We start from the raw sequence: 24466 nt of genomic DNA on the forward strand, positions 1-24466 counted from the left end.
GTAGGATAGGGAAGATACGAGGGTTGTGAAGTAGGCCTGTTTAGCAGAGGTGAGAGCAGATTTAAAAGCGAGTGTTGCTTGTTTGAATACAGTGAAGTCATCTTGCGAGTGTGTTTTCTTCCAACGCTGCTCCGCAACCCTGGACACTTGCCGGAGTTTTTTAGTTGTCTATTGATACGTCGCACTCTGCCATGGACGAGAGGGCAACCGTGCCCATGCCTCCAGTCCTGTCCCCAGTGTATCCAGCAATCTGCCCCAGTGTGTCCAGCATATTACCTCCAGTGTGTCCAGCAATCTGCCCCAGTATGTCCAGCATATTGCCCCAGTGTGTCCAGCAATCTGCCCCAGTGTCTGACTCCAGCATATTGCCCCCAGTGTGTCCAGCAATCTGCCCCAGTGTGTCCAGCATTGCCCCCAGTGTGTCCAGCAATCTGCCCCAGTGTGTCCAGCATATTACCCCCAGTGTGTCCAGCAATCCGCCCCAGTATGTCCAGCATATTGCCCCAGTGTGTCCAGCATTGCCCCCAGACAGTGTGTCCAGCAATCTGCCCCAGTGTGTCCAGCAATCTGCCCCAGTGTCTCCAGCATTGCCCCCAGTGTGTCCGACTCCAGCATTCTGCCCCATTGTCTCCAGCAATGTGCCCCAGTGTCTCCAGCAATCTGCCCCAGTGTGTCCAGCATTCTGGCCCGCCCGGGCCCCCCGGTTTGCCGTTAGCAAAAAAAACCCAAAAAACGAGTTCTCCTCACCTGACCTGTGCGCTCCAGCGGCGAGCTCCCTCCAGCAGCGCGCACTCGCAGGCGACTGACAATGACGTCAGACCCTGGCGACGTGTGCGCTGCGTCTGCGGCCAACTTCAGCTGCCAGCCTCCAATTGGCTGGCGGCAGTTGTTAACTATTGACGTGCGGGCGCGCGCGGTGAGCAGATCAGACAGGGCGCGATGCGGCCCCCTCTCTGCCCACCGGGCCCATACGCCATACTGGCGGCGGGCAATCTGAGCGGTAGCCGAGGGCCCCCCCACACCGCTGGGCCCTGGGCTACCGCACAGATTGACCCTATTATAATCCGCCCCTGTATACAATAGATATTATTAGGCATATTATCCCTGAGTGCACCATTATTTGTTTGTGGGATCCTGAATCACTATCCGTCCCTATCACCCACTAAATTTATTTCCCTCACTTTTTGGTTTTTCCTTCTTGCTCTTCTATCCTTTTTCTTGCTTGAGAGCAGAGAGGGATAATTCTAAGGGAAAGTGAGGGCGAGTCGACGAGAGCGGGGGCTTCACATTGCGTATTTATTTAGGGTGCCAACCTCCGCAGTCAGGTAGGGATGGTTTGATTAGGGTGAGTAGAGGGAGGACCATGTTAGGCTTTATCGTGCCACCCCCATCACTGTATAATGTTCAGATTTATCCGGTTTTAATTGTTTTGGTTTTCTGAGTTTTTGTTTTGGTTTGAGTGTTACCGTCTTTGTAGGGCTCCTGATGAAAAGCAGGTTGTTATCTAGTGTTGATCACTTCATCGGGTTCACCTTCCCCTTTTTTTTCTCCCTTGTCCTTCCAATCACCGCTGCACAATTGTTCTGTTAATTAAGATTTTTTACCGTCTGCACTCTATACCTTTATAGGGAACAGCAGGGTGCATTTAAGCTAAGCCGTCAATGAGCGGGGGCGCCAATTTGCGTTCAAGCTAGGGTGCCAACCTCCGCTGTAAGGAAGGGTGTATTAGGGTCCGCTAGGGCCTTATAGGGATTTGTATAAGTAGGAGCGCCAAATCAAAAGTTTGTGCAGGCCCGGTGCCTTTAAGTGTTGTTTCTCGTTTTGTATTTAATAAAGATTAAACATTTTAGGTATTAGTTTATGTGAGCCTGATTTGAATTCTATACCTGTGTATCCAGTTTATGGTTTATCCAGTTCCTTTGACCTCATGATTCTCATTTGGTCTGACATGCACTGTGAGCTGGCCTCCAATGAAGAAGTAGAACCATCTCAAGGAGGATCACAAGGAATGGACAGCATGTGACTTAAATATGAGCGTCTGAGCAAAGGGTCTGAATACTTATGACCATGTGATATTTCAGTTTTTATTTTTTAATAAATATGCAAAAATTTCAACATTTCTGTTTTTGCAGTCAAGATGGGGTGCAGAGTGTACATTATAGTGAAAAAAAATATTAACTTTTTTGAATTTACCAAACAGCTGCAATGAAACAAAGAGTGAAAAATTTAAAGGGGTCTGAATTCTTTCCGTACCCACTGTATATTATACCATGCCTGGTTTTATACTCCTCCATGCCGAACCTGCAGATCCCCCCCCCCAGTTTGACGCCATATATCGATACTGTCCATGTTTGGTATGCTCCATTAAATGAAATCCTCTGATTCTGCAGGGTGTAGATAAGCAGCCGCGGTACATCGCCACGCAGGGACCCCTGAGCCACACAGTGGTGGACTTCTGGAGAATGATATGGCAGTATAATGTTAAGGTAAGCGTGACCGCTCCAGGTTTTCACCGCTCCAGGTTTTCTCCGCTCCACAACTATTCACTGTAATACCAGCAATTACAAACTCATGAAAAACATCAACATCATCTTGAATCATGAACCTTACTACATGTCCGCAAAAAATCGATTTAATAAAAAATGAATGTTCTCCAAAAGAGGCGCTCCCCAATAATCCTCCTCCCACATCCTGCTCTCCACTACCACCCCCAACGTCTGATGTGAGTAGTGATATGACAGTGAGGCGCTCGTACATTTGCATTTATGAAGAGGACACTGTCATCATTGTTTCCCGCAGAGGACAGGGCTGTTACCCGTTCCCGGCCTGAAGACTCCATGGCCAGGGTCCTGCCGCAGAGCAATGGTTTCCTATGCAGGTCGCAGCCTTTAGGAGATGCTTACCTGACAATTACGTTCTGTGCAGACTGATTTTACCTTCATTAAGACACCGTTATAATCAGTTCTTTCTTTATGTAAATCTGTGTATTTTTGTCTAACAATATTTTTTGCAATAGGGTCTGATTACAAAATGTTGCACTGTTTGGTTTTTACAGGCTCTTTGTTTCCCTGCACATTGCTGTCTGCAGAATAAGTTTACTGAGCTGAACTTTGATGTATCATAAATCAGGTGAAAGGAGCATAGAAAAACCAGATGAAAGCGTTACAAACTCTCCTAAATCAGCTCACTGATGGATTAACAGGTAACATATTCCGCATCCAGCAATGTGCAGGGAAACAAAGGTCCCATGAAAGCCAAATGCTGCAAAATGTATAATAAAACCCATTGCAAAACTGATTTACAGCCCAAAATGCATTAATTTAAGTAAAAGAATATACCCACAAAGTCCCTACATCCTATAATAAACTGTAAGGTTGAGCTTAGAAAACCATAAGTATTGTGATGGCGGTGGGTGTGGATTTACTGCGCCACTGGCCGTGTTTACCATGGAAGGGTGTAAATAAGTAACTACCTGGTCTTCACAGGAGCCTCTGGTGGTGAGCCTAGGTTTGGGCCATTAGGGTAGTCACCAGGTGTCACTCCAGGGCAGTGGTCAGACCTGCAGCAGCTGACAAACGGGTCAGAGGCACAAATACAAAATTCAGTTCAGAAATCAAAGGCAGGGGATACTTGTTCTTAATGGTGATCTTGTTAAGGCCCTGATAGTCAATGCAGGGGCGTAGGGAAACATCCTTCTCTGTCACAATGAAGTTGGCACCAGCAGGAGAAGAGGACTTATGGATGAATCTCTTGGCTACATTTTCTCGGATGTATTCTGACATGGCATGAGTCTCTGGCAAGGAAAGGGGATACACCCAACCCTGAGGAGGCGAAGTGCCTGACCATAGATCAATGGGACAATCATAACGTCTATGGTGAGGCAAGACCATTGTCTTCTTTTCACAAAATACATCTGCAAATTCGCGATAATAAATGGGCAAAGAAGATTCAAAGGCAGTGAAGGAGAAGACTTGGGCAAAACCTTGGCAAGGCAGTTGGTATCACAACACGGGCCCCACTGAGGTACCTGGCTGGTTGACCAGTCAACAACTGGCATGTGTAAATAAATACAACTATGGAAGGCCCAGGAGAACACAGTTTATGGATTTAGGTAGCACGTAGAAATAAACTATTTCAGAATGCAGGGCTCCAATTCGCAATGTGACTGGCTGTGTGATACATCGGATAGGCTTCACCAGGAGCTGTCCGTCAATGGAGGTGGATCGCCCCCAGTAGGGCCGTGGGGTACTCGGCACTGGGTCCTTCGGTTCTCAGCGGGGATGTCACGGTGGCTGACCCGGTCCGTGGCCCTCAGGGGTGTCCAGTAAAAGGAATAGTCTTTATGGGAATAGTGTTCGTGACGCCACCTGTGGTATTCGGTCAGGGTGACCGACGCTGCTTAGGGGTCCGCTGGGGTGATGTTATGGCAGCTTGATGGTATACCTTCCCACAGGTGAAGTGTATCCCCAGGGCTTCCCAGAGTGTAGATGGTGGATGGTGTGAGGCGCAGTGAATAACGAGGATACAAGGTTGCAGTCTCTTTACCTTTACTGAAGGCTTCAGTGTCCTCAGTCCAGGGCATCGGATCACAGGGTAGGCAGAGTCCGGCCGGTCTGAAGGCAAATCCAGAGTCTCCTTGTCCAGGTGGAATGCAATAGCCTTCCTATGCGCCCAGTAACACAGTAGGTTCCCACTTGCATAATCTCTAATGAAGTCCTCACTGTTATTACTCTTCTCGCTGTTCCCCGTGGTCGGATAGAACAAAACCCGTATGACTGATGGCCTGAGGCTTGTTTATAGGGACCCTAGAGACGCCCCGACGCCCATAAGTTGCCACTGTATCTTCCTAGGTATTAAGGTCGGGCAGCCAACTTGGAATTGACTGTCCTGCCGGTCTCTGGAGCAAGGCTTGGAGACAGTTGCTCCCTCGGTATTCCGGCCACCGGATCGCGCACCAGAAGGATGCTGCTTCTCTTCTGTCACTATCCTCTCTGGTATCCACTTGTTGCTGTGCCTTCGTTTCTCACTCACTGCAATACACTTCCTCTCAATGTCTCTTTCTTTGGATGCTGCCGCACGTGGGGCAGGCGCTGCTATGTGGACCCTCGTCCTCCTCAGACCTCAGTCTGGATCTGGCTGGAATTGACTCCAGCCAGCTTCTGCCAAACTCCATCGAGTTCTGACTCACTTCCTAACCAACCCACCAGTTTTACCTATCTGTGAGGAGTGGCCTAGTAGATAGAACCTTTGCTCCCCCTGGTGGACTGGTGTGTGAAGTGTGTTGTGTGTGGTTGTGATACCTGGACAGAAGATCTCCTTTATTGCCTCCAGATGTAATATTGCTCCCCCTGGTGGAAGAACAACATTACTGCAACGACCAGGACTCTGGGGCGCTGCAGAGGCAATAACCAGCTGTTGTGTGTGAAGCTGAAGTTGAAAAACCAGGTCCTGATGGATGATGTGGAGCCGGAGTCTAAATGGGCTGCTACGGAGAGAGACCTCTCTCCCCAGATCAGGGTGACCTCAGTCAATAGTTTTGGAGAGCAATCTTTCTCACCTAAGGTCATCTCTACAACCAACCCTAAGTGCTGGAGATTTCAGGCCTTACTGCGCACTGATGAACAGAATATCCTTTGCCTCCACAGTACAGGCATTTGTCCTCCCTATACATTCGCTTTTGCTCTTGCACAGAAAGTTTGGCCCATACCACTTGCATCAGCTCTATAGCAGTAGACACACTCCTTGCGGCAGCAAATGGTAATGGAAGAGTAGAGCAAGCTGGGGTGGTCTGCTGACGCGAGATGATATCTCAGTTTGTTTCAGAGTTCGCTCATGGAAACGTAGATCGATCATAGTAGCCAGTTGTATAAGGGCATCCAATGTAGATGGTAGATTTCTGCTTGCCAATTGATCCTTAGTTCAATCAGACAAACCCTGCCAGAAGGTCGCCATCAGGGCTTCTTCATTCCAAGCCAACTCCGCAGTCAAAGTACAGAAGTGTAAAGCATACTAAGCCACAGTGTTGGTGCCTTGTTTTAGAGTCAAAAGAGATGTGGTGGCTCAGGAGATGTGGTCTGGTACGTCGAATACAGTTCGGAACATCTCCAGGGACTTCCCTAAATGGTGGGTCTCTGGACCTCCACGCTCCCAAATGTGATTTGGTCAAGCCAGGGCTTGTCTGGACAGGAGAGAGACCATAAACACAGTCTTGGCTAAGTCTGATGGAAAGAGCTGAGCTTGGAGAGTGAAGTGGATTTGGCACTGGTTTATGAAGCCGCGACTTTCCTAGGGGTCTCCATCGTAGCGGGATGGGAATGAAAGCTGGAGCTTAGCTGCTTCACCAGAAACTGGAGCCTTAGGCAGTTCCCCAGGAGAGGTGGCCAGTCCTGAGGAAGGAGGACCTGACACAGTAGAGGCACGGGATAGGGTGGAAACTGAGGTGGACAAATCCTGCAGCTGAGTTGCTCCCACATTAATTGCCTGTATCAGATGTTCTTGACGCTTATGTTGAGAATTAACTTTCTTGTTCAGGACTTAAACACTCACTTGGGGTCTCTGGGTCCCGATTTGTCAGAGGGATCCATGGCCTGAACTTACTGTGTGGAGCAGTGATAGCCACATTGCAGTGATAGACACATTGATTATGAAGATGGTAGGTCACATGACAATACCACATGACCGCTATTTTGTCTGCTGTCCCCCTACTGCGCACAGTGAATATGTCTGCAACAGGTGACAGAATCTAATATATCAAGGGTCTTTATTGATGCTGTGGGGAAAGTACATATGTAAATATACTGGTCAGGGGTCTCTAAACTATCAACTCATTCATGACCATGGTCACATCTCTTACAGGTGATAGTTATGGCGTGCCGAGAGGTGGAACAAGGAAAGGTGAGTCCACTTTACAAATTTGAATGTAAACCTATGAAAAAATCATAATATAATGTGACCCTCATAGATCAGAATAATGTAGATGTACAGTATGGTGATGGCATGGGCAGTCTCGGGCTGTCTCGGACACTGTGGGGGCCGAGCTGTCACTAAAATCCAGGTTCAAAGAAAACTTTAACTCTGTGCACTGCCAACATCATAAGCAACTGTGGCACCACGGTGTTAGACCGAGGGAAGGAGCGCCTTGTAGCAGGGCTCTGATGTGTGCTAAGAATGACCCCAATAATAAACAGGTAGTCGGTTTATTACTGACGGGCAATAATGGTGTGGTACACTGAGTAAACTATAATAATCAGTTCCCAAAAATGGTTGTAATAAAAAAGTGACATAAAAAACAATCTGATGGAAAAATGAGAATGCACAGCTTATTGGAGAACAGGCCATAAATGTTAAAGAATCAGACAACCCCTTTAAAACTAACAGGAGCACAAATATCATAAAAAGGGAAGTTCACCATTGAAAACGTTATTCTTGTCATCGTATTCCTATTACTAAAAGTCGCAAGCAGACATTAATGATGTGAAATTAGCAGGTGGCATGAAAGGCTGGAAGGGGCGCTGTTACCAGACGGAGGGAGTGTCATTGTCACCAGTAATAGAGACTATAATAAATCAGGTTTCAGGACTGTAACACAAGGGCTGGACTGGGGGCACAGCCATGATGACCACTACGCGGGGACAGCATATGTAGTGTCTGCAGATACAAGTAGGGGTAATGCCTATGGCCACCAGCTAACATACGTAAGATAAGCTGTTGCCTCTGATCTCTTGCAGAAAAAATGTGAGCGGTACTGGCCGCTGGACAAGGAGACTGTGCAGTATGGAGCGTTCACCGTCACTACGGTCAGTTCAGCCCCTCACCATCATCTCCACTGATAGCCATCACTATTCCTGGTTATGACTTGATCTATCGTCTCATTTTCAGGTGGCTAAAGACATTGTGAATGCAGAGGTTGTGTTCCGCAATCTCAAAGTGATGTTTCAGGAGGTGAGTGACCTGAAGAACTACGACCAGCTATGACAGACAAGTCATGGCCACCATGGCTGGTTTTCTCATTACCATTGCAATATGACCTGACTAGAAACTGAATGCCGTGTCATAAGGAGGCCGTAGATATCGCTTATACCTTCGTGTAGGATATGATGCGCTCTCCTGTAGGACTTTGTCTTTGGATGTCCTGCTATAGAGGATCTTTACACTATCTGCAGGAGGTGCGCGAGTTGGTCCACTTCCAGTACATAGCATGGCCTGATAGAGGGATACCTGACTCATACTCCTGCTTCCTGGAAATGATCTACATGGTTCGTCAGCATCAGGATGAACACCAGGCCCCGATGTGCGTCCACTGCAGGTAAAGCAACGTGATAATATAACCAATTCTGTACTCATCATATCTGAAGGTTTGTTCCATGTTACCTGGGAAGGCTGGATGACAACCCCTATGGGAGCAGGAACAGGCGCCAGTGATAGCACAAGCTTATATTATGTTATTACTTATTGTACCCTTGTCATATCTCTTGTGCAGCGCAGGTTGTGGCCGCACTGGCGTTATATGTACTGTGGAATACATCCAGTGTCTCCTACACAAGCAGGTAATGTATAGATGCAGAGCCAGCAGGGGGCAGCACTGGACTATTAGCTATACATGACAGGGACACATACTGTAATATAATGAGCTTCAGCTTTATACCTGATGTATTGGGACAGGTGGAATTGCCCTTAGTTTTATGGAAATCACACTCAATAGCTGTATATAATTTCTTTTAACTCCACACTCTTTTAAAGATAATAGTTTTCTGTCAGCGAATGAGAACACTCAGGTGCACATCACAGGTAGCAAGTATCCAGTGTAGACAGTATCCAGTGTAGACAGCTCTCTGTGAACTCCAGACTCGTACATAGAATCATAGAAGGGTCATCGTGTCCAACCCCCTGCTCAATGCAGGATTCACCAAACCATCTCAGACAGATGTCTGTCGAGCCTCTGTTTGAAGACTTCCATTGAAGGAGAACTCACCACCTTTAGTGGCAGCCTGTTATATTCATTGATCACCCTCACTGTCAAAAAGTTTTTTCTAATATCTAATCTGCATCTTCTCCCTTTGATTTTCATTCTATTGCCTCTCATGTTTCCATGTGCAAATGAGAATAAAGATGATCCCGCTACACTGTGACAGCCCTTCAGATATTTGTAGACAGCTATTAAGTCTCCTCTAAGGGTATGTTTCCACGGTAAGTAAACGCTGCTTGTTTGACGCTGCAGCGTCAAACAAGCAGCGTCCAGATGTTCCAGCATAGTGGAGGGGATTTTATGAAATCCCGTCTCCACTATGCGTGGAAACCCGCACGCGGCGGCCCTGCGACTCCGGACATGCTGCGCGTCTTTTCAGAACGCAGCATGTCCGTACACCTTGCGGGGACGCAGCGTCCCCGCAAGGCATATCACAGGGCCCTATGGCGAGGGGTGCGATGATCCCGGATGTGTACTGTACACATCCGGCACCATCGCGTCCCAGAAAGGGGGCGGGGCTTAGCGCCGAGCGGCTTCGCCGCTGCGGCGATACCGCCGCCCCTCCGGACCGTGGAGCCATACCCTTAGCCTTCTTTTTTGCAAGCTAAACATTCCCAGTGAAAATAATGCCCGACGTGGGCAGCGGAAGCAGTCTTACGACGCTTCCGCTGCCCCATTGTAAGGTCCGGGGAGGAGGGGGCGGAGTTTCGGCCACGCATGCGCGGTCGAAAATGGCGGACACGACGCGCAAAAAAACGTTACATGTAACTTTTTTGTGCCGACGGTCCGCCAAAACACGACGCAACCGTCACACGACGGTTGCGTCGTGTGGCTATACGTAGCAATGCGTCACTAATGTATATCTATGGGGAAAAACGCATCCTACAGACAACTTTGCAGGATGCGTTTTTTCTCCTAAACGACACATTGCGACGTACAGCAAACAACGCTAGTGTGAAAGTAGCCTTAGAAGGAAGAGACATGTAGTAATAGTGACTGCCCAGCTGCACTTCTGCCTCATTTCTTTGCTGCTTTCTTTTATTTTAGAGCGTTCCCAGTAATTTCAGTATCTTTGAAGTGGTGATGGAGATGAGACGCCAGAGACCGTCCGCTGTGCAGACCCGGGTACGTGTGCGCAGGAGCAGCATGTGGGCGAAAAGGACACGTCAGTGCAGTAAATTCTGTGCATCACATGAGACATAATGTGCTGTGACATAAGGATAATCTGAGGCCACACCACACTAGTGTGTATAACATCTGTCCACATTGCCCCTGTGTATACCATATGGTCCCATTGCCCCCTAGTGTATAACATCTGTCCACATTGCCCCTGTGTATACCATATGGTCCCATTGCCCATTAATGTATAACATCTGGCCCCATTGTCCCTGTGTATAACATCTGGCCCCATTGTCCCTGTGTATACCATATGGCTCTATAGCCCCCTAGTGTATAACATCCAGCTCCAGTGTACAGAACGGCTGCTGGTGCAGAGCTCACTGAAACCAGGGCAGTTCCGCCGATGTAACAAGTGTGTTCATGACATTTCTTCCTCCTGTATCTTCCCCCATCACCTGTGAGTGATATTATTGATAAGTGCAGGCCCCGTAACAATAGAGATCAGGGTCACAGAGTGCTGAGGGGCAGAGGGCAGAAGAGTCACTAACACGCTGCTGACTACATAACTGCAGAGTCCAAACCTCCTCTGGTATCAGCATCAGCACAAACACAGCACCCGCGCCGTGAGCTTCATGGCTGAGCAGCTGCATGCAGCCTTAGGCTACTTTCACACTAGCGTCCTGCACTGCACGTCGCTATGCGTCGTTTTGTAGAAAAAACACATCCTGCAAAAGTGCTTGCAGGATGCGTTTTTTCTCCATAGACTTGCATTAGTGACGCAGTGCGACACATTGCCACACGTCGCAATCGTCGTGCGACGGTTGCGTCGTGTTGCGTCGGACCGTCGCCACCAAAAAAGTTGCATGTAACGTTCTTTGGTGCGTCGTGACCGTGTATGCGCGTCCGGAACTCCGCCCCCGCCTCTCCGCACCTCACAATGGGGCGTTGAAAAACAGCATCCGCTGCCCCCGTTGTGTGGCACTTTCACTGCTTGCGTCGGTACGTCGCAACGACGCAATTCGTCGTGCGTCGTACGACGCTAGTGTGAAAGTAGCCTTAGGCTGCTTTCACACTTGCGTCTTATGGCGTACGTCGCAATGCGTAGTTTTGGAGAAAAAATGCATCCTGCAAAGTTGCCCGCAGGATGCGTTTTTTCTCCATAGACTTGCATTAGCGACACATTGCGACGGATTGCCACACGTCGCATCCGTCGTGCGACGGATGCGTCGTGTTTTGGCGGACCGTCGGCACAAAAAGAGTTCCATGTAACTTTTTTTGTGCGTCGCATCCGCCATTTTCGACCGCGCATGTGCGGCCGAAACTCCGCCCCCTTATCCCTGGACTGCAGAATGGGCAGCAAATGCGTTGTAAAACTGCATCCGCTGCCCACGTCTTGCAGTTATTTCACAGCGTCCGTCATTGCGACGGGCCCCTACCGACGGAAGTGTGAAAGTACCCTTACATCACCAAGCACAATATCAAGCGTAAAAGGGAGTTACCCGAGCTGGCTGTCTGACAGCTTTCTTGTGTGAATGGCCAGTGTTAAGGCTAAAATATATGGTAATGACGATTATCCAGACCTATACACTAAGTCCTTATAAGTCCTTATTATGGACTTTCAGGCACCCATGGGTTTTCATGGCTAAGCAGCTGCATGCAGACGTACATCACCAAGCACAATGCCGAGCGTCAGATGGAGTGGTGTAAAGCCGCCACCACTGGACTCTAGAGGAAACATGTTCTGTGCAGTGACGGATCGCACTTCTCTATCCGGCGTCTGATGGAGGAGTCTGGTTTTGGTGAATGACAGGAGAACGTTACCCCATAACTACATTATGCCCGCTGTACAGATGGTGGAGGATAACGCTATCGGCTTGTTATCAGGGGGCGGCCTTGGCCCCTTAGTTCTAGGGAAGGGAAATCTTAATTCTTCAGCACAAGACATTGTGGATAATTGTAGCCTCCAGCTTTGTGGGAACAATTTGGGTAAGACCCTGTTTATGTGCCCAAAGCATAAGCTCCATACAGACATGGAGGGGGAATTTGTGAAAGAACATGTGGGCCGCACAGAGCCCGGACCTCATCCAACACTTTTGGGATGAACTAGAACGGAGATTGTGACCCCGGCCTCCCCTCTCTGACCTCACAAACGCTCTTCTGAATGAAGGGGCAAAAACTCCCACAGAAGCCTCCAAAATCTTATAGCAATCCTTCAGAGAAGGGCTGTGATAGGTGCAAAGTGGAGAAGGAGTCTATACTAATGCAAATGGCTGTAGACTGGGTTGTGATAAACCCCTGTAGGTGTAATAAGTAGGGGGCTCATACTTTTCTCCATGTACTTTGTATTAATACTTACTCTGTGTATTTCTGTGGTTAGTAATTGGCATAAGATCTCTCTCCCCACAGGAACAGTATGACTTTCTCTACCATGCCATTACTGAGATGTTTGAGAAGCAGTTGAAAGGAAATTACTACGAAAACCTGAAAGAGGTGAGAAGACAAAGTGAATGACAGCGGGGTGCGGCACACAGCCACTTACAATGGGGCAGTCATTATGGGTGACATTTTTAAGCCTATTTTGCTGTAGATAACAATGCTGTTATGTACAAGAAAATGATTACAAAAGGGGCTTAATTCATGTGTTGCACCGTTAATAATTAGGTCTCCATTTTTTCTAGCACCACTGACTTGTGCAAAACTTTAGAAATGATTAGAAAGTATCTGTCACATCCTGAACCCTGTGGGGGTCCTGCGAGTGCTTCCAGGACCCCACAGAGAACACGGAAAGAATATGCAGTTTATAAAATATGAGAAAACAGGAAGGGGAACTTCCTGATTCTCACAGCGCCGACCACACTGTCATCTTCTTGTGTCACATTGTGAGTTTGTCTTTCTGTCCGCACAGAATAAAGCTCCGTTATACGATGACGCTGTGACTCTGACACTCCCGAACCGGAGCCAGACCCCCAACAGGCGGAGAGACCTCCGTTTACGGTAAGTGACCATGCAGATTTAGCACTGACTGGTCTAATGGAGTGTTATCAGAGGAGCAGATGATATCCATCACAGCAATGGAAAGGCCCATTACACCAATATCTAGTATATATGGGGGCCTCCCGACCGTTCCCCAGAAGATGGTGTGTGTGGTGAGGATGATCAGGCCACCGGAATCTCCAATGGCCACTCTTTTTCTTCTCCGGTAGATGGGCTCCTGCCAGAGGGGTCTTCAGCAGCTCTCACCGGAGAGCATTGCCGAGCCAAATGTTCCTGTGTATTGGGAAGTCAGGGAGAGAGTTTTCAGCCAAACAAGGGCTTAGCAGAGAGCTACCTATGTGTATGGGGGGCTTCAGTACTCCTGGATACATGTGACATACCGTAGTGATAAAAGATGTATGCCCCTTCCTAGTATCAATAGGCTGATAACTGAGAACAATAGTCTCCATATGGCTTCACTGTAAACAGAGAGCCTGCTCTCTCCCTTTCATGGTGCAAGGTGGTGACAAAAGTGATAAACTCTGTCTGTCTGGACCTTAATGGTTAATCTCAGACCTCCATTATTTCTAGGGAAGTAGTTATTCATTAGATAACTGCTGATGCAAATAAATGTGTCAGATGGTGCAGCGGGCAGTGGGCAGGCGGGTAGACTCGTGATGTGTGCTGCCTGCTCACTGCTGCCACGATCACAAGGGAGACTTTGATATACTTATTTTTGCAATATCTTGGGGGCCACTGTAGATTTGCTGTGGATGATAATTAGCCAGGAAACTATAATTTAACAATCCCGGTAATGATATAATGGTTGTGTTGCATGGTGCAGACATACCTCACCTCTTCTCTTCTCTCTGTACAGTGTATCTCTGCCTCCACCGCAGTCAGACATGAGCAACACCTATGCTGTAGTGAATAAAAAATCCACCGCTCCGGTGCTACTTCCCGGAAGTAACACACAGGAAACACGGAGCCCGACCTCTTCTCATGTCCAGTATGACAATGTCAGACCCCGCTCGTCCCCTGCCACACCAGTGGATCAGCTGTACAGCTCTGTGGTGCCCAAACCCAACAGGATGTCCGCCTGTGTAACGACACCTTCCAACCCGGGGCTTATTTCTTCTTCCTATTCTTTGGCTGGAAACCCAACTCCTTCCGAACCCGCTTCTGTTGAGTACAGTCAGGTCAACATTCCCAATGCAGGTAAACTTACAGGCAGGCTCAGGTTCCCCACCTTATGGTCTATACCAGGAATCGGCTCCATGTGCTGCTTTCTTCCTGGGGAATTAGAGTAAGACCCCCAAGGCAGATATATCAGAGGGCACACATATACATTTACATGTATGTAAAAATCTAAAAATGGCTCCTAAAAACGAGAGCCTGACAAGAGGAGGTGGCAGCCGGCATCAGTAATAATAATAATAATAATTTATTATTTATATAGCACCAACATATTCCGCAGCACTTTACAATGAAAGGACTACCACCACGAGTATTTTCTATAATATAAGGATACTTTATTACCTGCCCTTTTGTGTATAAGTATGCAGTGCCAGATATAACCACCAATATGGCAGGTGAACAAATGAGTGAGATCCTACAGGCTAGCGATGGGCATTAATGGGCACCAATATTTCTAAGATACTAGAGACATTTTACTTACTTACGTAGGAGCCAGCGCTGTACTACACAGTGGCTGAATGAGCACTTTATTACATAGTGGCTAAGTAGTCACTTTACTAGCCAGTGGCTAATTACTGGTTAAGTGCATACTGACTAGCATACTGGCTAAATGGGCACTGCATGGTAAACTGGGTAAATGGGTATTGCATCTTGCTAGGTACATGCTTCAGAGCAATCTGCCTATATGAGCACTGACTTGTAAGCTAGCTGCATGGGCATGGCCTGGCATACTGGTACATGTGTGCTGCAGGGTATCTTGGGTGCTGTGTTACATTGCATTGACTCTATCAATGCTGCTTTGTACGCTGGTGAAACTTTCTTGTTGCTTGGGATGGCATGGTTGGGAATGGATTTGATGGCAGTTGCATTTGCCGCCCATGTAGTGTCTGTACTGCAGTATAATTATATATAATGCGCAGGGTGTGTGGGTCGTAACGCCACCTCATAGACAGAGCAGCAGATACAGGAGTTGCCAACACTAAAACTTTGTACCAGGTCAGTGGAGCCCCTACTCTCCAGCTATGTCGGCCACCACATATGTTCTGGTCTGACAAGGACCTCAGACCATTTCCTGTATCTGCATCCTACAGACAGGTGCAATGTACAGTGATCGCGGTCAGTGCACATCGCAATCACGTCGTGTTTTATGTGTTCTTGTGCAGGTGTAATGTCCGTCTGTATTTTGTGTAATGTTTGTCTGTACTTTTGTATTTATTTGTTAATAAAACCATGTTTTCTCAGTACGTGTCTGTGTTGTAGGTTAGGCCAGAACAGAGGATCGGGATACAGCTTTGATATAAGGTTATATTATACAAGATAGGACGGTACATCCAAGTCTTTTTTGTCCACATACAAAATTTAATGCTTCTAGAAGAAGGTCTTGTCCGTCTACATCATACCGAACTGTAGAATCCACCATGGTGGACTTGTAACAGGGCCGGACTAGCCATCTGGCAATTCTGGCAATTGCCAGATGGGCTGGTCCAGTAGTGGGCCACACTGTCTCCTATGCCCATTAGCAGTGTCAGTATCCTCAGGGTCCAGTTGAGACGGCGCAACAGGGGGAAGGAACAACATGGGCCTATATGCTTTCAAATGCTAGGGATAAATTTCACTCCCAGTTCGTCCCTGACCAGTAGCCATTGCCTATACAGTGACTTCAATCCATACTAGCCTAAATATGCAACATGGCTGCTGACCTAAAAACACTATTGTAGGGATGGAGCAACCCGCCAAAATGAATGGCACACATTGTGACACTTTTTTAGTTGGTCTTCTTTAAATAAAAAGGTTTTAAATAAGAATTATTGTCTCTATGTATGATCATAGAGGAGAGTGTACCTTCAGACGTGTTGTTCCGTATGTGCCATATGGCGCCACCACTGTAAGGTACCAGTAGCTGTACAGCCCAGACTGATATAGATGTATACATGATACCGGGGAAAAGAGGCCCCATCTTTGGGCTCAGCCCTTAGCACCTGATAGGTATCACAAGTGCCCAGATGGTATCTTTGCCTGTACACGTCCCTTGTCTGTTATGACTGCTTATGTGGCCACCAGTGTGTGCCGGTTGTCCGTTCTGTGTGCCCGCTTTTGGCTGATGTTGGCAGGTCAGGGAGATCTGAGACTCTATAACTCTCTATGACTTTCTTCCTGCCGCAGTCCCGTCCTTTAACCATCTGAAAGGAGACAACAAGAGGGTCCAGACCAATGTGAGTATCCATCCCACCAATATTCACATGCAGATGACTACCCACCACGTGCTCTCCTCACAATGTGACAATATTCCTGTTTTATTCTAGGTTCATGCAGGAGTATCAGATAGGCAAGGTAAGCGTATGGGAATCCAGACCCCCCTTAAAATTATTGCTGAGTGTCTCCAGTATGTAAACTGTGAGAACATACATCAATAGTAATGATATGGACAGGCACACTCTCCAAAACCCTACACCAGGCATCCATGGTGTGGATGAGTGGGCCCTGCCAGTAACGCTTAGGCCTGATGACTCTCCATTGCCATTGGTACGGTAATAAGTTTAGTATGGCATATCCATTCTGCCCTGTCCTCCTAAAATGTCTTTTAGCAAAAAAAGCCATGATAAGGTGTGTGACTGGCGATAACGAAGACCAAACTTACACTGGCTACATACACACTGATAGTCTACGTTTCTATTAGCACTTTCTTGTAATATCATTAAATATACAACCCCTGGCAAAAATTATGGAATCATGGCCTTGGAGGATGTTCATTCAGTTGTTTAATTTTGTAGAAAAAAAGCAGATCACAGACATGGCACAAAACTAAAGTCATTTCAAATGGCAACTTTCTGGTTTTAAGAAACACTATGTAATAATTATAAGGGATAACTCAGGAGACTCTTTGCGTGGAACAAGACAACTACAGGACGCAGTTTTATAAGTTGTAAAGTCTATATTATCACACGGTGATTCAAACAGGTGCAGAGAAAAACTCAAGTCCACAACACTTGGTGCAAATATCAAATGCAGCTCAGCAGTCTATAGGAAACTTCAGAGGAAAATGCAATCATGCAGAAAGTCTATGAAGCACAATTATTCTTGAGGATACTTGACACGAATAAGTCCTTGCTTAGTCCAAAACACAGATAGATATGCTTATAAGGCAGTTCAAATAATATCTTAGCTCAACCAGGGAGGTCTGGGTAATAGTCTCAGGTTCTTGCAAAGCAGAAACAGCTTACATGTCCAGCAAATGCAGATGGAAGTAAACACGAGCAGCAGATGAAGGAGGATTACTGGAACTGGTGTATGCAGCAGGAACTCAGAGCAGAGTAGCAGGATCACCACACAGGTTCACAGGAGCAGGTATATAGCCAGAGAGTCACCAGAGGTCAGGAGCTGGATGCAAGGCAGAATACTCTAGCACAGACTGAAGGCTGGGGTGGAGTTTTATAGCAGGAAGACACAGTGCACATGAGACCAAAGACGCCATCTTGGAAAAGGGCAGTAATGCACAAAAAGGTAATAAAAAATGTTCAGAGTCCTGAGTCCTTAGAAGCGGCCTCAGGACGATGCTGGACCTGGTTTCTCAGGGAATCTCTGATGAAAACGAGAAATCTTCTGTTGGGCATTGATGTTTTCCACAGGTTCCCAAGAGTCTTCCTCAGGGGGATATCCCTGCCATCTTATCAGATATTGGAGCAGATTCCTGCGAATCCTGGAATCAACAATTTCCTCCACCACAAATTGTTCTTGCCCATCAATCACCACAGGCTGCGGAGGTGGCACAATACGTCCCTGGAAGGTATTAGGAGATACAGGCTTTAGCAAAGATACATGAAAAACTGGGTGTACCTTCATAGTCCTAGGCAGCTTCAGCCGGCAGGCCACAGAGCTCACAATACCGTTGATCTTGAAAGGGCCAATGAATTTCTGTCCAAGTTTTTGTGAAGGAACGTTTAACTTCAGATTCTTAGTTGCTAACCACACGGAATCTCCTACCTTGAACATGGGTGCAGGTTTACGGAATCTATCAGCCGATCTCTTATAACGTTCTTGAGCTGTGGTCAGGGATTCCTTCAGAACCTCCAGATTTTGCCTCATCGCAGTCAGCCTTTCCTCCACTGCCGGAACCGGAGAATTAATTGGAGACCTAGGTAAGATACACGGATGATAACCCAGATTGGCAAAGAAAGGTGTAAATTTAGTGGAGGCGCTCTGAGAATTGTTATATGAAAATTCGGCTAACGGCAGCAACTCCAACCAATCATCCTGGAGATGGCTGACATAGCATCCTAGATATTGTTTCAGCGTCTGGTTGGTACGCTCAGTCTGACCATTTGTCTGGGGATGGTAAGCGGAAGAGAGACAGACATTAATATTGAGTGCAGAGCAAAATCCCTTCCAGAATCTTGAAGTGAACTGCACTCCACGGTCAGAGATGATCTCATCCGGAACCCCGAAAGACATTCTGTATAACCAAGTTCACTGTATCTTTAGCTGAGGGAAGGCCGGTGCACGGAACAAAATTAGCAGCTTTAGTCAGGCGATCAACTACCACCATGATTGTATTCATGGCCCCCGATGTAGGCAGCTCCACAATAAATTCCATTGATATAGACCCCCAAGGGCGGGACGGAACAGGTAATGGTTGTAGAAGACCCGTATGTGCCACATGAGTCTTGTAACGAGCACATACCTCGCAAGAGAGAACATAGTCCTTGGTATCCTTCCGGCAAGTTGGCCACCAGAAGAATCGGCTCAGGAACTCTTGTGTCTTCTTTACCCCCCCTGTGACCAGCCAACTTGGAGTCATGTACCAACTTGAGGATCTGCAGACGGACGACCTCAGGGACGTAGATACGTCGATCTCTGAACCACATGCCACCCTTAAAGACAAGATTAATATCCACAGGTGGGTTGGCCAGAAATACATCACCGTCATAGGCCTCCCTGCACTCCTTCCACAAGTCCTTATCGTGCATAACTCCAATGAAATTGGCATCAGATAGAATGGTCTTGGACGGGGCTCCAGGTACGGAATCCGCAGCATGGATTCGGGATAAAGCATCAGCCTTCCCATTACGAGAACCTGGATGGTACGAGATAAAGTTAAATTGATTTAAAAATAAGTTCCAACGAGCCTGACGAGGAGAAAGACATCTAGCGGATCTAAGGAACTCTAAATTGCGATGGTCAGTTAGCACTATGATCTGTTGTGCAGCTCCTTGCAGATGATGCCTCCATTCTTTGAAAGCCGCAATAATAGCCAGCAATTCCTTGTCTCCCACGTCGTAATTCTTCTCTGCTGAGGTTAGTCTACAGGAAAAGAAAGCACAAGGATGTAGCAGACCCTTCTCTCCTGTTCTTTGGGAGAGAATAGCCCCCAAAGCATTATCAGAAGCGTCCACCTCCACAATGAAAGAAAGTGTTGGATCTCGGTGTATCAACAGCGGTGCTGATGGGAAACAGATCTTAAGCCGATCAAAAGCTTCTTGAGCCTGTGATGACCACTTAAAGGGCTTTTCCTTCTTTGTCAAGGAAGTAATGGGACGGACAATATCAGAAAAATTTCGAATGAAGCGTCTGTAGAAATTTGCAAAACCAATAAAACGTTGGACCTCCTTAACATTCTTGGGTACCGGCCAGTCAAGGATAGCCTGAATCTTACCAGATTCCATGTTCAGCCCCTCGGGAGAGATGATATAACCTAAGAACTGTATCTCAGAACGATGGAACTCGCATTTCTCCGGCTTAATATACAGATGGTTCTCTTTCAGACGTCTTAAAACAGTTTTGACATGTTCTTCATGTTCCTGTAGAGAGTCAGAAAAGATTAGTATATCGTCCAAATAGATCACTACAAACTGGTCCAACAAATCTCTGAAAATGTCATTAGCAAGGTGTTGAAACGTTGCAGGGGCGTTACAAAGCCCGAAGGGCATCGCAAGAGATTCAAAGTGTCCATACCGGCATCTGAATGCTGTCTTCCACTCATCCCCTGGACGAATACGCACCAAATTATAAGCCCCACGAAGATCCAGTTTAGAGAACACCTTAGCATGGCGGACTCTTTCCAGTAATTCGGGAATCAGAGGCAAAGGGTAACGGTTTCGTACGGTTACCTTATTGAGTTCCTGATAGTCAACACAGGGTCTCAGGGTCCCATCCTTCTTCTTTACAAAAAAAGATAGGTGCCCCTGCTGGTGAGGAAGAAGGACGTATGAAGCCTTTGGCCAGATTTTCATCAATCTACTCCTTTAAGGCTTGAAGCTCAGGAAGCAACTCAATGGGACAGTCATAATGCCTGTGTGGAGGAAGCTGATCTGCATTCTTCTTGTCACAGATGTCAGAGAACTCTTTATATGCTGGAGGTAAAGAAAATACCTGTACATGTGGTTCGTAGCCGTGGACCCAGGGACAGCTTCTGTTAACGCTGAGTTGCTCCTTGTTGGAAAGATAATCTCCTTGGTCTCCCAGTTGATAATTTGGTTCTGAGAACGCAACCAAGGAATGCCTAAAATCACAGGAAAATGAGGAGAAGAAATTAGCAAGAAAGAAAGTTGCTCCTGATGATTAGGCTCCAACAAAATTTCAAGGGGTACGGTCTCCTGTTTCACAGGCCCAGAGATTAAAGGTGACCCATCCACTGTTTCCATGGTAATTGGAGAGGCTCTTTGCTGAATTTCAATACCATGTTCCTTGGCAAATGCGATATCCATGAAATTGCCACCTGCACCAGAGTCAATCATAGCCGCACTGGAAATTCACTGTCCTGAACACAGGATCTTAATAGGGAGAGAACAGTGAGAGTTCTTTTCCTTAAGCTCCTTGGGGGGTGAAGTCATAGAAAGTGAATGGAATACAGCGTTTAAAGGCAGGCTACATTCAGAGATGTCAGATTCATCATCACAGTTGTCCCCTACTGCTGCTAGCACCTTGTTAGGCCGTCTAGGACACTTAGGATAATTGATCAAGAAGTGGTCAGACTGGCCGCAGTAGAAACATAGACTTTCACGAAGGCGATGCTCCCGGCGCTCATTGATCTCGCGCCTCTGAACGGAATCAATTTGCATGGACACATCCCGAGATGTTTTACCTGCAGGCTCTTTGAAAGGAAGGGAAAAGTTAGAAATACGGTTATATGCAGCAAACTTCTCCTGCCTACGCTCAGTAAGGCGAATGTCAATGCGCACACAATGCTGTATAAATGTCTCTAGCTCTTGTGGTGACTCAGAGCAAGCTAGTTCATCTTTTACAATACTAGACAGACCCCTTTTAAAAATAGGCAATTGTGCATAACTGTCCCAATTGGTATCTACCGCTAATCTCCTGAATTCAGTAGCATACTCAATAACAGAACGTTTTGCCTGGCGTAAAGACAATAAAGCAGATTCAGCGGTTGCACGGCAATTACGATCATCAACATTAATGCCATAGCGGCCAAGAAATCATCCAAGTTATTTAACCGTGGGTCACGAGACTCAATCATCGGATTCGCCCAGGCGAGCGCTCGTGCGGTCAGCAGCATTATTACACACAATACTTTGGATCTACCATTAGGAAAACGGTCAGCATGCACATCAAAATATAGCATACATTGATTCACAAAGCCACGAAATTTGTCGCGATCACCATTAAATCTGAATTGGGGCAACTTAGGTGGGCTAGCTGGTGGCGGTTGCCCAGAGGGAAAAGTCGCTTGTGCAGCTATTTGCGTGCTTATGTCATGAAAAGCCCGTCCATACTGGGACTCTATGCCAGCAAGTTTGTTTTCCTGGGCTGCCATGCGGGTGCTTAAGTCCTGCAAAGTCTGTCCAAACACTTGTTGATTGTGTTCAAAGCTTCCAAACTACTTTTGCAGACCTTCCACATCATTCTGCAGTGATCTAATTATGGAAAACACCTGCTCTAGTCTGCTTTCTGCAGTCATTGTTCCAGCAGTCTCCTTTTTTATTTTTAGGCTAGAGTATCCTGTAATAATTATAAGGGATAACTCAGGAGACTCTTTGCGTGGAACAAGACAACTACAGGACACGGTTTTATAAGTGGTAAAGTCTATATTATCACACGGTGATTCACACAGGTGCAGAGAGAAACTCAAGTCCACAACACTTGGTGTAAATATCAAATGCAGCTCAGCAGTCTATAGGAAACTTCAGAGAAAAATGCAATCATGCAGAAAGTCTATGAAGCACAATTATTCTTGAGGATACTTGAAACGAATAAGTCCTTGCTTAGTCCAAAACACAGATAGATATGCTTATAAGGCAGTTCAAATAATATGTTAGCTCAACCAGGGAGGTCTGGGTAATAGTATCAGGTTCTTGCAAAGCAGAAACAGCTTACATGTCCAGCAAATGCAGATGGAAGTAAACACGAGCAGCAGATGAAGGAGGATTACTGGAACTGGTGTATGCAGCAGGAACTCAGAGCAGAGTAGCAGGATCACCACACAGGTTCACAGGAGCAGGTATATAGCCAGGAAGTCACCAGAGGTCAGGAGCTGGATGCAAGGCAGAATACTCTAGCACAGACTGAAGGCTGGGGTGGAGTTTTATAGCAGGAAGACACAGTGCACATGAGACCAAAGACGCCATCTTGGAAAAGGGCAGTAATGCACAAAAAGGTAATAAAAATGTTCAGAGTCCTGACACACTAAAAAAAATCAAGAACAAAAAATGTGGTATTCAGTAATGGTTACTTTTTTTTAACCAAGCATAAGGGAAAAGTTATGGAATCACTCAATTCTGAGGAAAAAATTATGGAATCATGAAAAATAAACTAACAAAAAAACACTCCAATACATCACTAGTATTTTATTGCACCACCTCTGGCTTTTATAACAGCTTGCAGTCTCTGAGGCATAGACTTAATGAGTGTCACACAGGACTCTTCATCAATCTGCCTCCAACTTTCTCTCATTGCTGTTGCCAGATCAGCTTTGCAGGTTAGAGCCTTGTCATGGACCATTTTCTTCAACTTCCACCAAAGATTTTCAATTGGATTGAGATCCGGACTTTTTGCAGGCCATGGCATTGACCTTATGTGTCTGTTTTCAAGGAATATTTGCACAGTTTTTGCTCTGTGGTGGGATGCATTATCATCTTGAAAAATGATTTAATCATCCCCAAACATCCTTTCAATTGATGGGATAAGAAAAGTGTCCAAAATACCAACATAAACTTGTGTATTTATTGAAGATGTAATGACAGCCATCTCCCCAGTGCCTTTACCTGACATGCAGCCCCATATCATCAATGACTGTGGAAATTTGCATGTTCTCTTCAGGCAGTCATCTATATAAATCTCATTGGAACGGCACCAAACAAAAGTTCCAGCATCATCACCTTGCCCAATGCAGATTCGCGATTCATCACTGAATATGACTTTCATCCAGTCATCCACAGTCCACGATTGCTTTTCCTTAGCCCATTGTAACCTTGTTTTTTTCTGTTTAGGTGTTAATGATGGTTTTCGTTTACCTTTTCTGTATGTAAATCCCATTTCCCTTAGGTGGTTTCTTACAGTACGGTCACAGATGTTGACTCCAGTTTCCACCCATTCGTTCCTCATTTGTTTTGTTGTGCATTTCCTGTTTTGGAGACATATTGCTTTAGGTTTCCGGTCTTGACGCTTTGATGTCTTCCTTGGTCTACCAGTATGTTTGCCTTTAACAACCTTCCTATGTTGTTTGTATTTGGACCAGAGTTTAGACACAGCTGACTGTGAACAACCAACATCTTTTGCAACATTGCGTGATGATTTACTCTCTTTTAAGAGTTTGATAATCCTCTCCTTTGTTTCAATTGTTCAATTGACATCTCTCATATTGGAGCCATGATTCATGTCAGTCCACTTGGTGCAACAGCTCTCCAAGGTGTGATCACTCCTTTTTAGATGCAGACTAACGAGCAGATCTAATTTGATGCAGGTGCTAGTTTTGGTTGTGAAAATTTACAAGGTGATTCCATATTTTTTTCCTCAGAATTGAGTGACTCCATAATTTTTCCCCTAGGCTTGGTTAAAAAAAGTAACCATTACTGACTACCACATTTTTTGTTCTTGATTTCTTTTAGTGTTTCTTAAAGCCAGAAAGTTGCCATTTGAAATGACTTTAGTTTTGTGCCATGTCTGTGATCTGCTTTTTTTCTACAAAATTAAACAACTGAATATACATCCTCCAAGGCCAGTGATTCCATAATTTTTGCCAGGGGTTGTACAAGTAGGGCA

General features: G+C 46.3%; 1 protein-coding gene across 2 annotated transcripts in view; it reads left to right on the forward strand.

Annotated features, from left to right (window-relative positions):
* The window catches only part of PTPN18 (protein tyrosine phosphatase non-receptor type 18), a 67681-nt gene that overhangs the window by 37779 nt on the left and 5436 nt on the right, over window positions 1-24466 (forward strand). Inside the window, exons 4-15 of one of the 2 annotated variants that reach the window (XM_077284159.1) lie at window positions 2391-2486; window positions 6856-6894; window positions 7728-7796; window positions 7879-7941; window positions 8163-8305; window positions 8480-8546; window positions 10013-10090; window positions 12491-12574; window positions 12990-13078; window positions 13935-14275; window positions 16418-16467; window positions 16558-16585. In XM_077284159.1, coding sequence (XP_077140274.1) covers window positions 2391-2486; window positions 6856-6894; window positions 7728-7796; window positions 7879-7941; window positions 8163-8305; window positions 8480-8546; window positions 10013-10090; window positions 12491-12574; window positions 12990-13078; window positions 13935-14275; window positions 16418-16467; window positions 16558-16585 — 1147 coding nt within the window. The remainder of the gene's footprint in view (window positions 1-2390; window positions 2487-6855; window positions 6895-7727; window positions 7797-7878; window positions 7942-8162; window positions 8306-8479; window positions 8547-10012; window positions 10091-12490; window positions 12575-12989; window positions 13079-13934; window positions 14276-16417; window positions 16468-16557; window positions 16586-24466) is intronic. The other variant, XM_077284160.1, reaches the window with a different exon arrangement.

Source organism: Ranitomeya variabilis, chromosome 2 (assembly GCF_051348905.1).
Source record: "Ranitomeya variabilis isolate aRanVar5 chromosome 2, aRanVar5.hap1, whole genome shotgun sequence".
NCBI classification, from domain to species: Eukaryota; Metazoa; Chordata; class Amphibia; order Anura; family Dendrobatidae; genus Ranitomeya; species Ranitomeya variabilis.